This window comes from Acanthochromis polyacanthus, chromosome 11, assembly GCF_021347895.1.
Source record: "Acanthochromis polyacanthus isolate Apoly-LR-REF ecotype Palm Island chromosome 11, KAUST_Apoly_ChrSc, whole genome shotgun sequence".
NCBI lineage: Eukaryota > Metazoa > Chordata > Actinopteri > Pomacentridae > Acanthochromis > Acanthochromis polyacanthus.
This window is the reverse complement of record NC_067123.1, coordinates 39,229,919-39,248,531: the sequence shown is the minus strand read 5'-3', so window position 1 is coordinate 39,248,531 and position 18,613 is coordinate 39,229,919. Positions and strand designations below refer to the sequence as shown.

The window sequence follows — 18,613 nt, the reverse complement described above, 5'->3', positions numbered from 1 at the left end:
CGGCAGACATCCACACCGATGCATTTTCATTGTTTTAGTTTTTCAGAAATAACCTCTAACTTCTCTGTCATGCTACACAAAAGCCGTAGAGGTGAGGACTTCAGGTAAAAAAAGAAGCAAAAAGAAGAAGAAACTACTCGTCCAGGAGGATAAAATATGAAAGTTTAACAAACTGTTTTCATAATAATGCTGACTCATTGACAGAATCTGAGCCTGTTGTCATATTCTACTGAATCTAGTTTTCTTTGAGCATAAAATCAAAACAAACTGACTTTCCTCTCCTGTAAAAGTTAAACAACAACAAACACTGATCCATCAGTTCTACCTTTGACCTCTGAGTCCTCAGGTTTGACCTCTGACCCCTCAGTCTTTGCCTCTGAAGGCGACTTGGTCTCCTCCGCTGCTTCTTCACTCTTCTTCTCTGCTTCTCCTTCCGTCTCCTTCTCCCTTTCCTTCTCTTTGACGCCCTCTGCTTCACCGTTGCTCGGTTTGTCCGTCTCCATCGGCTCCTCCCCGTTCTTCTTCTTCTCCTGCTCCTCTGTCGGACTCTTCTCGTCGTCGTCCGGGATGGCGATCACCTGCGGGACACGAGGAGTACCGTTGGTCTCCATTGCAGTTCCAAAGATAGTCGCTATCTGCGTGGCTCTAATGCACGACGTCTTTACCTCGCTGCTGGCTTTTGCCGGCTCTTTGCCGTTCTTCTCCGCCTCGCCTTCCTTCTTCACCTCCTTCTCTCCGTCCTTCACCGCGTCGTCGTTCTTTGAGTCGTCAACTAGAAACACATTCAGTCATTAAATACGTTTTGTTCGGCATAAATGGGACATTTTAACCCAAATACAGCGGTCCCTCGTCTATCGTGGTTCACTTGTCACGGTCTTATTGTAACGCAGAATTTTAAACTGCGTGTGGTATTGCGGATTTTTCGTTAAATCACGGGATTTTCCGTCATCTAGGTCATTTTATATATTCATTACTGTGGTGAGCAGCGTTGAGGTACAACGTTGGAGAAAGGATATCTGCCTTTTATGCACTCAGCAACTGACAGATGCTTTTATTTTGACACACAGAGAGCAGGAAGTCCTCAAACACACTTCACTCCCACAGTCCCCGACAACAACACAATCAAACACAAACACTAATAACACAGGAACACCAACACAAACCACAATAATGACGTTTAACCTCCCATGATGCATTGCAGCACAATGGTTCAGTCACAGCGACCGGCTCTGCGATTGCTGCATTATTTTGATTATTTTTGCAGCAAAATAAGCATTTTCTAGCCTAAAGATTTAAAGATAATCTAGAAAAAAAATAATAAAACATATTAAAATAATATTTAATCGCTGGGCTCTGATTGGCTCACAGCCTGCAGCATCAGTCTCCTCCGTCTCCTGTATAGCAGCATTCAGCATCACAGACATCTGATCTCTGCATAGTGTTGCTCTTTGGTGTGTGAGGAGCGTTTATAAAGCCTTAAAATATATATAAACAATAGAATAAATCACCACTGTCCTCCGTTACCTGCAGCAGCCAGGCAGGGCAGGGTGTGTGCTTGTTGGTCTGACTGTGTGCGCTACCTGGAGCAGGTGTGTTGGGTTGTGTGTCGGCGGGGGTGCCGGTGGACGGGGTTTTTCCCGGAGAGTCGGGCTGAGCTGCAGCCCTCTTGTTCTCCTCCAGCTCGGCCATCCAGGGCATCGACCACTGACCGTTGACGTGCTCAAACTCCTGAACCTGCACAGAACATCGTTTTTAATTCAGTTTAACGTCGCCGCTCACCTGGAGTCAAACCAAACTGTGTCACCACGCTACGCTGCAAACCATCCACATGTTTGTTTTCTGCTGTGTAATGTCAACAAATGCTAACCAGCCACGATGCTCCAGCTGCTCCTTTCATCCACTTAGCAGAAATCAGTTACAGTTTCTGACGGGTTTAATCACATCATAAAACTACGACTTTTCTTCGTATGTTTCAGCTTCACATGAAACCACTGAAGCAGTTTATCAACCAGACGCTGTAAAAACAACATTTCATCCGTAAGCAGCCTTAGCGGAGCACAGAGCGCTCTGAGGGCTTTTCTAGTTCCAAGTCTCATTTTAAATAAATTGCAAAAAGTAAACTGTTTGCACCAGATTCTGCAAGCCGGACAAGCAAGAACAAAGCGGTTAAAAATGATTCCGTCTTTTCTGAGCTACTGCAGAAAGAACAGTGACCGTTTTTTGAGTTTAAAACAGAATAACGCACCGTCACAGCAGTCATACTTTTAGTTCAGAGGAGCGTAACGTTTCTCGACAGCCTGCGATCAAGAGCAGAATCATTTTATAACGCTACCGCAACAAGAGTAGCCCTAACCCTTAAACTAATGGAGCTGAAATAAGACAAAGAAGGCTCAAAACTACAGTTTCTTCTTACCTTTTTGCGAATAAGTGACATGACGCCGATACGGGTGAGGACGTGTTGCCGTGACAACCCTTCTCTGGGAACGCCGTCAGCAAAAGTCTCGGCCCCGTCGGCTCCGGGTTCACAAAGGTGACGCATGAACAGAGAGACGTAGGCTCTAAGATGGGAGATAAAACAGTTAATCTCCTCTAATATCAGAGAAAAACACGATACAACGACAAAACTTTGATTTTCTTTTCATGTACTGAAAAAATTAGCTTGGAAAGATGCTGATGGTGGGAATGTTGTGCAAAAAAAAAAAAAAAAAAAAAAAGAGTGAAAACACCTGGAATCTGACCTGGAAGAATGATATTTTACTGAGAGGAGTAGCCGTGATTCTTACTTGAATTCTTTCTCAGATTTCCCTCGCAGGTCTCGAACCAGCCACTGGGTGGTGAAGGCGTCTTGAGGAGGCATCCCATAACGCATCACCGCATTCAGGAAGGCCTTTCTCTGCCGGGAATTGAAACCCAACACCTGGGAAACAGCAGGAGATCAAACGTTCACATACACAGCCTGCAGTCAAGCCTCAGGAGAAATAAAACCGCATAAACACACAATAAAAAACTCCGTATGCCTGTAAACTGCCGGTCTGCGGCTGCATGAACACTGCACGTCTGATGCAGAGATTTAACAGAGGGATATTTAACGGGCCCAGACGAGAGCTGAGCTGCTCACCTCGATGTTGCCTCCCACCCTGGCCAGCAGGGGGGGCAGTGGCTTGTCTTTGTCGTTCCTCAGGCCCTTCCTGTTCGGCCTGCGAGAGTTGGCTGCAAAGAGGAAACAGCTGTGGTGAGGATACAGGTAACAGCAGATACTTTAAGCTGAGACAGCGAGCTGCATCACCCAAAATTTAACTTTTGTCTGTTGTTAACAACGTCCTGCTTAGGGATCATTAGATTATATGCTCTGAATGTGTGATACTGATTCTTTGCTGGCAGTTTTTAAAGATTTCTGAATATCAAAAGACACTTAAATTATTGTCACCCGTAAAAAAACAAAGACAAGACCACATAAATGTCAGACTTACAGACTGATAATTAAAACCAATTAATGTTTTACCAAATAAATATCATACAGACAACATGCATGTTTTAGACTTTAGCTCAACAAACAAATTACAGTTCCTACCTTCTGTTCTCTCATCAAAGTCCTCGTCTCCCTCCTCTGATGCCACGGAGTAATCTGATTGGCCGTCGGACTGGTCATCCTGCCAATCAGCTTTAAGACAAATTAAAAATAACAGTTAGATATCTATAAATGCCAACACTTAAATATCTGTCACATGTAGAGGCACCACTTCTTTGCAGTAGCTTGGAAAAACGTCATACATGTGGATTCTGTTTCTTTTTTTCAAAATAAATCATTATAAACTTCAGCTTCATGATTTGTGGTCATATATATCTGTGTCACAACGTTGCTTTCTCCCTACTTCCAGTCATGGTTGTGCTGTCTGCATAGAGGTGCAGGACTTCCTATTTCAGTGAACAGCAAAGAATGTCACAGCCCACTGACAGAGGTTTCACCTAGCTATGAAATAAGCATAAGCAGCTTCCTGTGATGACTTTAAAAAGTTCTGCACAATTTGCTGAATAAAAACTATACATGTATTATGTTTTTATGAGGCAAGAACCACAAATCCCTCTCCACATATAGACAATACAATACAGTAAAAAACTTAAAGATAAGTTTTAGCGGTAGTGCGCTAAGCTAAGCGTGCTAGCTTAGCGCGTTGGAGTTGGCAGTGTGAAATGACTCTGTGTTTCACTGCCGTGTTGCAGACACTGTACGGGAAGAAAGCATGTATTTAATTCCAAGTTAAATAAAATCTTTCTGTGTAAATATCTCATGTTACAACGTGGACACCTGCGGCTTATAGTCAGGTGCGGCTTATATATGTACAAAACTTTTTTTTTTAAATTTAGTGGGTGCAGCTTATAGTCAGGTGCGGCTTATATATGTACAAAACTTTTTTTTTTTTAAATGTAGTGGGTGCAGCTTATAGTCAGGTGCGGCTTATATATGTACAAAACTTTTTTTTTTAAATTTAGTGGGTGCAGCTTATAGTCAGGTGCGGCTTATATATGTACAAAACTTTTTTTTTTAAATGTAGTGGGTGCAGCTTATAGTCAGGTGCGGCTTATATATGTACAAAACTTTTTTTTTTAAATTTAGTGGGTGCAGCTTATAGTCAGGTGCGGCTTATATATGTACAAAACTTTTTTTTAAAAATTTAGTGGGTGCAGCTTATAGTCAGGTGCGGCTTATATATGTACAAAACTTTTTTTTTTAAAATTTAGTGGGTGCAGCTCATAGGTGCGGCTTATATATGTACAAAACTTCTTTTTTTTTTAAATGTAGTGGGTGCGGCTTATAGTCAGGTGCGGCTTATATATGTACAAAACTTTTTTTTTAAATTTAGTGGGTGCAGCTTATAGTCGGGTGCGGCTTATATATGTACAAAACTTTAAAAAAAATAATTTAGTGGGTGCAGCTTATAGTCAGGTGCGGCTTATATATGTACAAAACTTTTTTTTAAAAATTTAGTGGGTGCAGCTTATAGTCAGGTGCGGCTTATATATGTACAAAACTTTTTTTTTAAATTTAGTGGGTGCGGCTTATAGTCAGGTGCGGCTTATATATGTACAAAACTTTAAAAAAAAATAATTTAGTGGGTGCGGCTTATAGTCAGGTGCGGCTTATATATGTACAAAGCTTCTTTTTTACATTTAGTGGGTGCGGCTTATAGTCAGGTGCGGCTTATATATGTACAAAACTTTTTTTTAATTTACTGGGTGCGGCTTATATATGTACAAAACTTTAAAAAAAAATAATTTAGTGGGTGCGGCTTATAGTCAGGTGCGGCTTATATATGTACAAAGCTTCTTTTTTTACATTTAGTGGGTGCAGCTTATAGTCAGGTGCGGCTTATATATGTACAAAACTTTTTTTTAATTTACTGGGTGCGGCTTATATATGTACAAAACTTTAAAAAAAAATAATTTAGTGGGTGCGGCTTATAGTCAGGTGCGGCTTATATATGTACAAAGCTTCTTTTTTACATTTAGTGGGTGCGGCTTATAGTCAGGTGCGGCTTATATATGTACAAAACTTTTTTTAATTTACTGGGTGCGGCTTATATATGTACAAAACTTTTTTAAATTTACTGAGTGCGGCTTATATTCAGGTGCGCTCAAAAGTCCGGAAATTACAGTACATTTAAGCTTCACTTCCAGAAACATCTCAAACACCGCCTGCTTGCACTTCAGGTTCTAAACTCCTTCAGTAAAAGCGACCTCTCACCTCTGTCTTCTTGTGAGCCGTCGTTGTAGTTGACCTGCTTGCGGATACGTTTGCCTTTTCCCAGGTTTCGGGCCAGATCCTCCTGCTGCTGCTCGTAATGGTGACGCAGCAGCTTCTCCCAGTAGTCCGGATCCACGCTCTCCTCCTGCTTGATGATCTCCCGCTGCACCTCCTCCTCCTGCGTAAAGAAGGAGGAACGGGTTGAGAGGAAGAACAAAGCCGGATGGGTAAAACGTCACAGCGGCCCCAGGCGCTCACCTCCTCCTCCTCGTCCTTCACCACGTACTGAGCCACTTTGAAGGAGCTCAGGTATTCGTTCATGCTCTGCAGCTCCGTGTCGTCTGTGGCGTCCTGGTTCCTGTCCAGCAGCCGGTCGATGGCCTTGTCGTCGTAGTGAATGATGCTGCTGTCCTCCTCTTTGTTCTCCCCTGAACACAAACATTAGTTCTTGTATCACACCTTTCATTCCAGTACATCTGCTCACGCGTATCTGCACTGTAATCCATCCTCACCTTCCCCCTCGTCCTTGAAGAGTTCCTCCGTTCCAAACTTGAGGATGTCGTCCAGTTCCTGTTTGGACATGGAGCCGGTTTTGGATCCCAGACCCGGTCGGACCACCAGGTGAGTCAGCATCATCTTTTTCTTGGCGACCTGGACAGAGAAGCAGCGAGGAAGGACAAACAAAAATGGGTTACGATGAAATGTGGAGCTGCGGCTGTTTGTTTTGACACTGCGTAGACATTTGAAAGGCATCTCATTACACACACACAAAAAACACAAATCTAAGCTTAAAATCTCTAAATCTTACAAAGACAGTCGCCATTATCAAATCATCTATGAAGGTACGTGTCCACTAGACCCAGCAATTTCCCGTATCCCATTCATTGTCTTTGCGGTGCATTTCGAGCTACTTTATGCAACTCATTTGCATAAAGTAGACTCAACTTCTACGACGCATCACAAAACTTTGGTCAAACGTCTAAACTAGCCGTCGGTGAACTAAAACCAGGACAGATTCAGGTGCTGCACAGCTTATTTCTTGCCTCAAATGCTTTCAGAAGTACTTTTTGCTGAACTGTTTTTGTAATAAAGGAGAAAGTTAGCGACCGAGCCGCCATGTTCCTGGAGCAGACAGCTCCCGAGTCGATCCGTTTGTCCAATCAGGGGGAGGACAGTTGGAGAAGGAGTTCTGCAGGAGCCGAACACCTGAAGTACACGCCCACCAAGCGGGAGACTTTCAGATGCGGCGCGTTTACATGCATCTAGTGGACACGTAGCATTAGGAAACACTCGCTAAAGGCCAAAGAATAAAGACGTTCTACAGGCCTCAGACTGAACAACACTAAGTCACGTTTACCTGAGTAATCCTCTCCTCCACCGATGCCTTGGTGACGAAGCGATAGATCATCACCTTCTTGTTTTGACCGATACGATGAGCTCTGCTGAAGGCCTGAACGAGGAGGAAAACAAGACGCACATTTTAATAACGTAAAGAAGCAGTTTTAATTCATTTTTAGTACGAAATTTAAGAGCGACGGCGATCCTGCTGTACCTGGATGTCATTGTGAGGATTCCAGTCTGAGTCGTAGATGATGACGGTGTCGGCGGTGGCCAGATTGATTCCCAAACCTCCGGCCCTCGTCGACAGCAGGAAGGCAAACTGCTGAGCGCCAGGAGCTGAGGGGTGAAGACGGTAAATAAGGCAGGAAAAGCTCAAAAAAAAAAAAGGGCAGTTTGCAGGTTTTCTAAAATTCTAAAAGACTGAAGAGGCTTCCTGTCCAAAGCTTGGCTTCAAAAATTACAGGAGAATGAAAAAGGGAGAAACAAAGGTAGAATGTTTTCAGTCCCACCATTGAAACGATCAATAGCTTCCTGTCTCATCCCTCCTGTGATTCCTCCATCAATCCTCTCGTATTTGTAGCCCTCGTTCTCCAGGAAGTCCTCCAGCAGGTCCAACATCTTGGTCATCTGAAAAACAAAGAGGAGATGCTTTGTTCGTATGTATAAAAACCACAAAAAAAGCTGATATTCAAGCACATGTAATTTTAGCATCAGAGTGTTCATGAAGCGTCTCTTACCTGAGAGAAAACCAGCACTCTGTGGCCGCCCTCCTTCAGCTTCCTCATCATCTTCTGCAGTAACAGCAGCTTCCCAGCAGCCTTTGTGAGAGCGGCTCCGTCGTACATCCCGTTGGGCATCTTTGGAGCTTCCTGGTTGGAGTGACCAAATGTTTAGGTTTTAAAAAGGCTGAGACAACAGCAGAGAAATTCTATCTAAAATGAAGCAATGTTGAGACTAAAATCTTCTCTAAAATGAAAACTGACTCCAGTTGAATCACAGTAAACGTCTTCATTTGATGAATATTTACACTGAGGTAAGTTATTCAAAAGTTATTCTTTAGTACCCTGTCGCAGGTTTAGACATATTTTTCTATCTTACTAAATCAATCACTGGACCCCAACTTTAAATCAAATAATGGTTTATCCCTGGTGTTTGGGTCGTACCATTGCAGCTGCAGGGAAGAGGTAGGGGTGGTTGCAGCACTTCTTAAGATCCATGACGACGTTGAGCAGAGAAACCTGATTTCCGCCTCCTTTGGTGTTCAGGGCCTCGAAGTTTTTCGTCAGAATGAACTTGTAGTATTTCCTGCAATACAAACATTCAGCCTCATTTTCAGTCCATCCTCAGCTTTCAAAGATCAGTGAGATCTACAGAGGTCCTCGCAGCGCTCGCTCTGCCCTCCCGACTCACTTCTGCATGGGGCTGAGCTCCACCCTGACGATGAGCTCGGTCTTGGAGGGCATGTGCTTGAAGACGTCGGCCTTCAGCCTCCTGAGCATGTGAGGACCCAGCATGTCATGCAGCTTCTTGATTTGGTCCTCCTTAGCGATGTCGGCAAACTCCTCCAGGAAGACCTCCAACTTGCTGCAGATGAAGACACAAACGGGTGAGTTTGGCTACGTTTAGACGGCAGGTTGAAGTGACCCAAATCTGATTTTTTTGCCCCTATGCGACCTGTATCTGATCTTTTCATGACAGTCTGAACGACACAGATCCGATTTTTTTCAAATGCGACCCAGGCCACTTGGATATGTGGTCCTAATTCTGATACGTATCGGATCTTTTGCCATGCGACTTCAGTCTGAACATCCAGGTCGCATTTATCCGACCTATACGTCATCGGTACACGACAAACGTCACTATTCTGTGTTCAAGCAAAACACATCTTCGGGCTGCTGAAGACGTGTGTCTTGCCGTGAGAGTTAAAAAGAGGCGCTCACATATGTACATAAAGGTCGCCCTTGTCATTCTAAAATTCTGAATGAAGTCTGCATCTGTGAAGCCTCTCACATCACTATCCACCCACTCCTGGCTACGACTCCGCACCCACACAGTTCTCTGGACAGACGTTGCTGCCACTGCCCCACAAAACGCCAGGGCCAACATCCTGGCTCTCTTCCTTCTTGATCTTCTCCTTAAAACGATTAAGTTATAAATATGCTGGCTCCGGCTGGACAACAACTTTAAAATGGCCAAACATGCTCTGCTGTTAGCGTCCATGTTTACTTCCGTAAACACTGAACACGCTCTCTGCGTGTGTCGTTGTTGTGTCCTCTTCTGCGCATATGGGACACTTTTGGGTCGTGTGAGGTTCACACAGGAGATCACATACAAATCGCATTTAATTGGAAATGTGAACGAACTCGCAAAACAATCGGATTTCACAAAAAATCGGAATTGAGCATTGAGCCCTGCAGTCTGAACGTAGCCTTATTGTGTGGAGAGATTGTGTTTTATTGTGACTGGAACTACAGAAGGTAGCTGCTGTGAACACATGGACTCTTTCCTCCCTGGTGCTGAATTTACTACCTAATAACAAACAAATCTGTTCTGTTTTAGTAAGCGAGTGCTTTTCATAGTCGGTATGATGCAGCTTCATTAGAGTGTGGGGTGGTGGAGATCACAGTTGAAACTATCAGTACTTTATGATAAAACAGTCCCTTCAAGCATTTGCCATGTGATTGCAACTTTTCCACAATTCCACAAAATCGTCACCAAATTCACTTCCTGTTTGTGGTCTGAAGATGCAGACATGTCCCATTCTGATGTCTCTCATTTACCAACAAAAATTACTGCTGAAGACGTGAAAAACAATTCCCTGATGTTCTTCACCAAAGCAGAGCTAAACTGTTTTATACCTGTGGAATATTGCGGTGGAAAACAAACGAAAACCATCGACTGACAAACACTTTTCTACCTCCAAACATGTCAGGAGAACGTCTGAAAGGAGAGCAAACAGACCAGACAGATCAGCTGTTATAACACATGTGTGAATACCAGGATGTGGAATTAACTTTTTAAGCCACTGACTGATATGTCTAAATATGATTCCTTCTATAGTAAATGATCATTTAGTGCCTTAAATCTACCAACCACTTCATGTTAAACCAGCATCTGGCTGCTGCTGGTTTCCCACCGTGGTGTTCTAGCTCGTAGAAATGGATTGGAGCGTTAAAGGATTAGTTTAGGAAGAAATAATGTCCATTAAAATGTTGAAACATGTTCTAAAAGCTGGAAAAAATGAAACTTTTTAGCAACTGTCACTGTCTCCAGCAAATACGCTTAAAACATCTCAACTTGTATCGCAATATTTTAGAAAAGTTGCCGTGAATTCAGACATTTTAGGGCCGCAGCAATCTGGAAAAACACCCGCAAAGTCCTGGAGGGACTGACGAAAAGGTCACAGCATACAATCTAATGAGAAGTTAAAAACAGTGGAACAACAGAGCAAGCACATTTCTGCTGCACAAGTTTACAAAGTTTTGTTTTTTTTTCCTCCTTAAATTTCTGGGCAGGTTTAACCCTGCATAACCTCTTAAAGTACAGAAATAAACCAAACGTAGAGAACAGATATATGCAACCTGCATATGAATTGTTGTTAAGGATTGTGTCAAGAAAAACATTGAAGAAAATTCTGGTGTACGAGCATGAGAAAATAATGTCCACTATCCATGCTCAGTAAGGCCTGTTTGTGCTGTAAAAAATGTGTAATTAATGTTTATACGGTTCATTTCACCACCTTTACTTCTAGGCTCTTGGTAATTTTATGGACCAGTCATACATGATGCATCTTGTTTAATTCAGAACAGCCTCAGCCAATCAGAGCTTCCATTAGCTTATATATCCTTTTAATATTGGTTTTTAGGTTAAGGGAAAATTAGGCAATATTAGAACCATGTTGGTGGGATATTGACGTAGAAACCCATAAAAGTTATGTGTAAGCGTCTAGCAGAAATGACTGTAATCACTAGGGGTGTAACGGTTCACGTGGTTGTATTCAACCGTTTCGGTACGGCATGTTCGGTTCGGTCCACTTGCGCACCGTTTCGGTTCATATTTCATTTTATTTTCTCTTCAAATTTATGACTAGAGTGACCTAAGCGCTCCGTCGGGAACTAAAGTCCTTAACATGTTTTCACACGGACGCTTTAGAGTGTCGGACACCACTTCTTCCACTTCTTGAAGAAGTGGAGGCGTTGCTAGCAGGCGTGTTAAATGGCATCAAACCTGAGCTGGAAGACCCTCCCAGCTCACTACGCTCTCCTGTTTGGGAACATTTTGGTTTTCCTTCTACAGTTACCAATGGACAAAGACAAGTGGATAAAACCAAAGTTGCGTGTCGGCACTGTTCCACGGAGATCGGGTATGCTGCAGGAAACACGTCTAATATGTTAACGCACTTAAACGGCATCACCCGACAGTAAATGTTACATCAACAAGAAAGAAAACCAGCTTGGTGCAAACACCGATAACGTCTGCTTTTAAACAACCTCTGACACGCGACTCTGACCGGGCCAAAGCAATAACACATGGCACTGGAGTTTTTATTGCCACGGGACTGCGTTCTTATTCACGTTCTTTTTCTGCCTTTTTTGTACCGAAAATTAACCGAACCGAAATTACATTTTAGTGTACCGTTACACCCCTAGTAATCACACACACTAGTCTGCTTGCAGAGGTCCACCGTCAGGACAGAAGCTGAAATCATTAACAGCCAGACTTACTTGAACCTCTCAGGTGTGAGGAAGTTGAGCAGGTGGAAAAGCTCCTCCAGGTTGTTCTGCAGAGGAGTTCCAGTGAGCAGCAGTTTGTGCTGCAGAGGATAGTTGTTCAACACCCTGAAAAACTGAAGCAGAGGAAACAACAGACATGTTAACAACAGCTTCTGGTCCAGTGTGGCTTTACTAACACATGCACGGCAGTTTTACTGGAGCGGTTTACAAGAAATAAGCTTGTAAAAAAAGAGAGATTCAGACAATAAAGCTTCTGATTCAATCATACTTTAAAGCAGGGTGTGAGTTTTTATAGTTAAGGACACATACTGCCTGTTTCATTCATACAAGAGAACATAAATAATGCATAATGGGTCACTTGAAAACTCCTGAGTTGCTTATTCTGAAGTTCCTATCTTTTGTGTCTGCGTACCTTGGACTGGTTGTTCTTCAGCCTGTGAGCTTCGTCTACCACCAGACAAGCCCAGTCGATGGAGCCCAGGATGGCCATGTCGATGGTGATCAGCTCGTAGGACGTCAGCAGAACGTGGAATTTGATGGACGAGTCTTTCTGTTAGATGAAGCCAATATCAAAGATCTTCAGTTCACGTTTCAAGCCCAAATGTTATCGCATTTAACCAAAACGTCTTCATGAGTTTCCATTACCGCCTTCATTCACTGCCGTGTCCTCTCACCTTCATCCTGGAGGCCTTCTTCCCTCCTCGGATGGCGTTGTCCTCGAAGGAGAACTCGTTCTCCCTGATGACGGCTCTGCTGTCCTTGTCTCCAACGTACGTCACCACATACATGTCGGGTGCCCACATCTCAAACTCTCTCTCCCAGTTGATGATGGTGGAGAGCGGGGCGCTGACCAGGAACGGCCCTTTGGAGTGACCCTGAAGGTGGAGAGAGGAAATCAGAATAAAGCGTCCTACAGACCAGCAGCCATAAGCGTATCTCTGTAACATGACAAAATTACAGGACTTTTCAGCTGAACTGCAGGCTGTGTTTACACAGAGCAGAAAGGAGACAAGTAGAGAAAAACCTGAAATGTAAGAACTAAAATATCAGCTGTTTGTCCAGTCTCCAACCCTCTTTCCTCAGTAACAAATGTGGACACAACACTTGGAAAAATGTTGACATGTTGATTCCTGTTTTTTCAATTTTTTATTTAAACATAAATTATCAAATAAAATTAACCTTTGTTTTTCTTTTTCATATAATTTGTAACCTAAATGTCTCAAAGCACAGAAGACATTTTGAGTTCAATTAAAACTGAGCAAACAGGGAGTAAAAATGCAGCAGCAACAGCAGAAAACACCCAAAGGTGCTTTAAAACGTGTGCAAAGAGCAAAACAAACACAAATGCTGGTAAATCCAGAGTGAAAACATAAAAACATGCAGTTTATAAAGTTTAAAAATCAGCACACCAAGTTGTAGGATCTCCTGTGGCTCTGGCAGGAAGTGTATTCTGGCCTCCCACCTTTAGGTGGCAGCAGCCGCACACATGATAAGTGTCTGAATGTTTACTGTCTGAGATCCAACTTAATGTCGTCAGATTTCACCTGACTTATACAAAATGGCTGGATGGCTCCTGACCAATAGGACGACAGCTACCTACAGACAGCCACACGAAGAGGTTCAGGAACAACTGTGAGCATCAAGAAGCTCAAACTGACTCATTTTAAACTTTATATGACATTAATTCAATAAAGATCACAACTAGGACAAACTTTAAATCGTTAATTTAATTCTCATTGTGTGCTGAGCTGATGCAGAAGCTCAGATTTCCTACAAACCGGTTGAGAATAAGCACTTCCACAGTATTATACCACAAAACCAGTGTATATAGTTTCACTGTGTGTGGCCCCTGAGGGAGCGTAACACACTTTTACAACACACACAACACAGCATCTCACCTCTTTATAAAGCGAGTAGAGGAAGACGGCGGTCTGGACCGTCTTTCCCAAACCCATCTCGTCGGCCAGGATGGTGTCGGTGCCCTGAGCCCAGGAGAACCGCAGCCAGTTGAGTCCCTCCAGCTGGTAGGGATGCAGCGTCCCCCCGGTGCTGTCCAGGTAGTCCGGCTGACGGTCAAACTTTATGGTCGGCTGGAAACAGAAACACAAAGTTACACAAGGCCAGATCAACGTAAAGTAAGTTAGAAGCAACTTTGCAGAAAAACGAAAAGATAAAGCTCAACTTCCAACTTTTTAGGCTGTCAAGCAGCGTCACAGAGAGGCAGTTGCATTGTGGGTACATATACTTATAAAAGCCATCAGGTTTGACTTACATCTATCACTGGGTTCTCAGGAGGTCTGTCCGGACGCTTCACTCTGCCTTTCACCTTGATCTTCTTCCCAGGTCTGCCATCCTCACCCATCATCAGCTCTCTGAAACAAAAAAAATGTGGTTAAAGCAGAGTGTTTGAGGTTGCATTAGGGGCGCTTTTCCACCAGCACCAACTCAGCTCGACTCGGTTTAGGTCGTTTCCATTACAACTGAGTGCCACCTCATCGTGGATGGAGTCGTCGTAGCACGGCGGACCTTAACGTCATTTGTGTGCGACACAAACGCAACAACAACGGAGGATATCGATGCAACCTGGTCTATGGCTTTTAGTGAGATTCAAAGTAAAAGAAGAGAGTCAGAAGCTCCGTTTCCATTACCCTTAGATATGCGCAAAATGTAAATAGCGCAATAAAAAACTGATAATGGAAACACCTGAATTTCAAAAAAGGACTAAAATATCGCTAAAAAGTTTTTACGCTCTCATGAGGTGGTTTTTCAGACGTTTCCATATTGAAAAATATCACAAAAGCGCAATGGAAACACTTTTTATACGTCATCGGACGTGACGTACCTGGTCACATGACCAGTTATCTCGGAGTAAACATGGCGCGGTACGTGTGGACAGAAGAGGAGACCGAGACTTTTCTTGCCATTACTCTTGAGGAAAACATCACTGCCATACTAGACAGCAAACAGCAGAGGAATGCAGAGTGTTAGAAGGAGATAGAAGCAGAAATGAGGGAGAGAGTTACGATGCTTCTGCCCAGAACAACCTTCAATGGAAACACGTTCAAAGCGCAAATATACTTTGACGAAATTTTAGAAATATCGCTTTTATTTTGCGAAAAACTGTAATGGAAACCCAGCTAGAGAAAGCACCGTCGCCGTTACCAGATTTTCTTTGAAAAAATTGTGATTTCGGTTTTTGCGTAGGAGTCGCTCTCATATGTCGTCACTCCCTGTCCAATCAGAGGCCTGCACTCTGTAGACGTCACATTATCGGCTCGGCTCAGCTCACCTGGAACCCCGGCCTAGTAGGAACTAAAAGAGTAGCTGGTACCAGGAACTACGTCCTGATGGAAAAACTCACAAACCAAGCAGAGTCGAGCTGAGTAGGTGCTGGTGGAAAAGCGTGTCATAGACGCTGACACCGCTGTGCTGAAGCAGTCTTACCTGTGGTTCCAATACTGCACTTTGTAGGGGTCAAACTCGGGTACGTCCATGTCGTCGGCCTCCCAGGTCGCCTGGTCGTACGGCAGTTCTCTCCACTTGATCAGGTAGTGGACGTTATTCTTCCTGTCCACACTGGGGGGGGGGGGGATCTCGTTTTAATTCAAGTCATTTTCAGGTTCGGTACACGATTCACTCCAGAACTGTAAGCATGACAAACATCTAAAACAGTAAAAGAGAAATCCAGCAGGACTTGTGCTGAACTGTTTTTGGATAAAAGCGTGTGCTGGAATTCATGTCATGGTTAAACCTCTGAACTCCACAAACTGCCAGTGGGTTGAAAGGCATGAATCACCAAAATTACACCATTTGTCACGGCCAGAAACTGTGAAAACAGAAAGAATTTTTGGACGGTGAAAAGTCCTCGAACCACTCATCCAGCGATGTGCATTTGGTTGGGAGGCTGAACCGAATCTGATGTTTCATTCTACATGGAACAAAAACGTAGAATTTACCAGAAATAAAATGTTCGCTCTATGAATGAAAACATTAATGACTTAGATGCACGAGAGCAGAGAGAAAGAGATCTAAAAATATACATATTATTAGAGAATTAGTTAAACATGTAGAGCCACTACTTTTTTCAGGATTGGTAACGTCTCTGGGCACTTGGACAGCAGTGGACCTACTGATTCCTGTTTTTTTACATTTCAGTAAAAAGAACGGATGATAATAATAATAAAAAATAATAATAATAATCCAACTTTGACTTTTTCCCATCTTATTACGATTTATGGCATCATAACTGTGCTCCAAAGTTTTACTGTTTCCACAGAGGTGAAGAATGAGCAAAAATCTGACCAGAAACCACCCAATAACTGCTCAGAGGGTTAAAAAAGAAAAAGCTTTCCTGCAATACACTAATTTAAAATGAAACAGCTGGTCAATTATCAATAAACATTAGGTCAGAAAGATGTAATAAAAACAGGTTTTTATCTACTAATGACAGATGGATGCCATGGGAAAGAGGAAAAAAATGGCCACAACTAAACAAAAGGTTAAATAAACATTACGATTAAAGGAGGGAGAGAAATGTCAGGTTTAGGGCAGCTTTATCTCATGGGAACATCTGAAAAGCAGAAGGGGTCATTTTAATCGGATGAAGCTCATGAGGTGCTTGTATTGTTCTTGGGGGGTTAACGATGCAACCATGATCTTCTAATTTACTTGAATTGGGTATTTTAATTACAAATCTATTCTTGTGTAGCATAAAAGCTGCGCTGACCTGTGATTGAGGATGCGGTGGATCATCAGCCACTCCATCTTGATCCCAAAGCGAAGGTATTTCTCCTCCAGCTGAGCGTACATGGGGTCCTTGTGCTTCCTCTTCACGCTCTTGTCCTCCTCTCCGTCGCCAAAGTCGATGGGCGGCGGCTCGTCCATGTCGTTCTTCCTCTGGTAGTTCCTGAACATCACCTGGCAGTGCAGCTCCAGCTACGGAGGACGAGGAAGTGAAAGGTTTAAGGAGGATATCTGAAGGAGAGCAGACGGTTCTTTAGGTTCATCTAGGAGATGTACACACCTGGAGCTCTGTGACCCAGGAGCAGTGCCAGTACGACATGTTGGACCATTTGGCGAAGAACTCCCTCTCAGGGCGCCCGGCCAGCGGGGCGGGGTCAGGGGCATCGGGCGCGAGGTCTGGAGGGCGGGGCACCGGTGTGGGTGGAGGAGGGTCTCCCCACCGCCACGTCAGGATCTTCTGGACCTTCCCCTTCATCGGTGGACACTGGAGGGGAGGGCCAGAGGGGTAATTATTAGATTATCTTTTAATTCCCACCTAATCTCTGAAGTCTCTCAGTGGTCTGGGCCCACAATATAATAAAAATGTTTGTTGAGCATAGACTGTATATAAAGATGGACGTAGCATCTGGCTCCAAAAATGAAGCCCACCTGGAAGTGTCAAAAATTGCAATATCACGCCGTCCGCTAGGGTTGGCTCCAAAAAGCTTTTGCTCCATAGACCCCAATTAATCAACGGAAAAAATAAAATTTGATAGACTGATGTTCTACAGCTCAGGATTTTTTTTTCCCCGTTAGTTTTCATGGTCAAAATGAGAGATCAGGCGGCCGATCTCAAAATAAATCAATACTGAATTTTTAATAAATCATTAAAGTTGGAAGAGTCAGGGGGCGTGGCTATATTTGATTGACAGTCCCATAGACTGGTCCTGCCCCTAGTTGCTCTCCGGTCCAGTCTGTTTGATGACGCTTTTTACGTCACTGGCCCCAAAAAATCTAAACTGGCGACCAGGAAGTAGCAAAATCCGGGCTTCATTTTCTCGGCATTGAAACCAACGGGTGACGTCACGATTAGTTTACGCCTGTTGTTGAGTATCTGTAAGGTGCACAGAGTTCAAACTAGATGAGGTAAAACAGGGTTTAGTCATTTGTTGGCTGGAACAAGCTCTCTGTAGCCAATGTTAAAGGAAAGGTAAAGACAGTCCTTATTTAGACTGCTTTTAATTAATCAGTTAAATTATGAAGTCTGGTCTAAACTGACAGTATTTTTAAACTTCATCTTTTACATTTTACTATTATTACAGTTGATCTTTTTCTGCTGTTTTAGCTGTTGAGGATTGCTAATTATTCCATAAAATTGACCAAAAACTGAATTCAACTTCAACTCTGTCCATGCAGTTTTTTTTTTTAACCCAATTAAATGGAGCTTACTCTGCTGTATTTTGGATTTAATCTTTCACTTGTTACATTTTTCACCTTTGCCTGTAAAGCATTTTGAATAACACAATCTCAAATCAAGCTGCTTGCCTATAATGTTTTCTAAAGACATCCTAAAGTTTAACTCTAGCATGTCGCTTCAAAATTTGACAAAAAGTATCTGTGTAATCTAGCAAAATTCTGAGAAATGCAAAAAATTCTACGCTTCTTGGCACAACTGAAAAAGCCGTGACTGACTGAGCTGAGACAAAGAGCCATGTGGTAAAAACTCTGAGAGTTTTGTGGGGAACTGGGCTGAACTGCAGGCTTTGATTACACAGAGCAGAGAGGACTTTAACAAACCCCCCAGTGAGGAAAACAGTTTGACAGGGATCAGAAACTACGCAGAAATGATCACAGATATAAAAGGAGGAAGGGACATAACAGAGCTCCCATCTGGACGTGATTTCACCAACCTGGTGTACGTCAGAACATCTGCACATAAGATAAAATGATTTGTAGACAGCTGAGAATTAATCAGCCGCTATTTTTAAAATCTATTTTTTGTCCTTTTTTTTTTTTAGAAAAACAACAACAATAGGGCATTTAAAACCTGCAGCAAAAGTCAATTTTTACAAAC

General features: G+C 43.1%; 1 protein-coding gene across 5 annotated transcripts in view; it reads right to left on the bottom strand.

Moving 5' to 3' along the window:
* The window catches only part of chd4a (chromodomain helicase DNA binding protein 4a), a 37,504-nt gene that overhangs the window by 3,777 nt on the left and 15,114 nt on the right, over nucleotides 1–18,613 (bottom strand). For all 5 annotated transcript variants that reach the window (XM_051955242.1, XM_051955241.1, XM_051955240.1 and 2 more), the window contains exons 11-34: nucleotides 16,841–17,044; nucleotides 16,544–16,752; nucleotides 15,262–15,393; nucleotides 14,090–14,189; nucleotides 13,716–13,907; nucleotides 12,492–12,692; nucleotides 12,230–12,367; nucleotides 11,809–11,930; nucleotides 8,495–8,668; nucleotides 8,248–8,389; nucleotides 7,822–7,953; nucleotides 7,594–7,711; nucleotides 7,296–7,420; nucleotides 7,101–7,193; nucleotides 6,256–6,394; nucleotides 6,002–6,171; nucleotides 5,744–5,921; nucleotides 3,572–3,661; nucleotides 3,119–3,210; nucleotides 2,784–2,917; nucleotides 2,414–2,558; nucleotides 1,581–1,734; nucleotides 666–772; nucleotides 326–578 (exon numbers count right to left, since the gene is read on the bottom strand). In XM_051955242.1, the coding sequence (XP_051811202.1) occupies nucleotides 326–578; nucleotides 666–772; nucleotides 1,581–1,734; nucleotides 2,414–2,558; nucleotides 2,784–2,917; nucleotides 3,119–3,210; nucleotides 3,572–3,661; nucleotides 5,744–5,921; nucleotides 6,002–6,171; nucleotides 6,256–6,394; nucleotides 7,101–7,193; nucleotides 7,296–7,420; nucleotides 7,594–7,711; nucleotides 7,822–7,953; nucleotides 8,248–8,389; nucleotides 8,495–8,668; nucleotides 11,809–11,930; nucleotides 12,230–12,367; nucleotides 12,492–12,692; nucleotides 13,716–13,907; nucleotides 14,090–14,189; nucleotides 15,262–15,393; nucleotides 16,544–16,752; nucleotides 16,841–17,044 (3,544 nt within the window). The remainder of the gene's footprint in view (nucleotides 1–325; nucleotides 579–665; nucleotides 773–1,580; nucleotides 1,735–2,413; nucleotides 2,559–2,783; nucleotides 2,918–3,118; nucleotides 3,211–3,571; nucleotides 3,662–5,743; nucleotides 5,922–6,001; nucleotides 6,172–6,255; nucleotides 6,395–7,100; nucleotides 7,194–7,295; nucleotides 7,421–7,593; nucleotides 7,712–7,821; nucleotides 7,954–8,247; nucleotides 8,390–8,494; nucleotides 8,669–11,808; nucleotides 11,931–12,229; nucleotides 12,368–12,491; nucleotides 12,693–13,715; nucleotides 13,908–14,089; nucleotides 14,190–15,261; nucleotides 15,394–16,543; nucleotides 16,753–16,840; nucleotides 17,045–18,613) is intronic.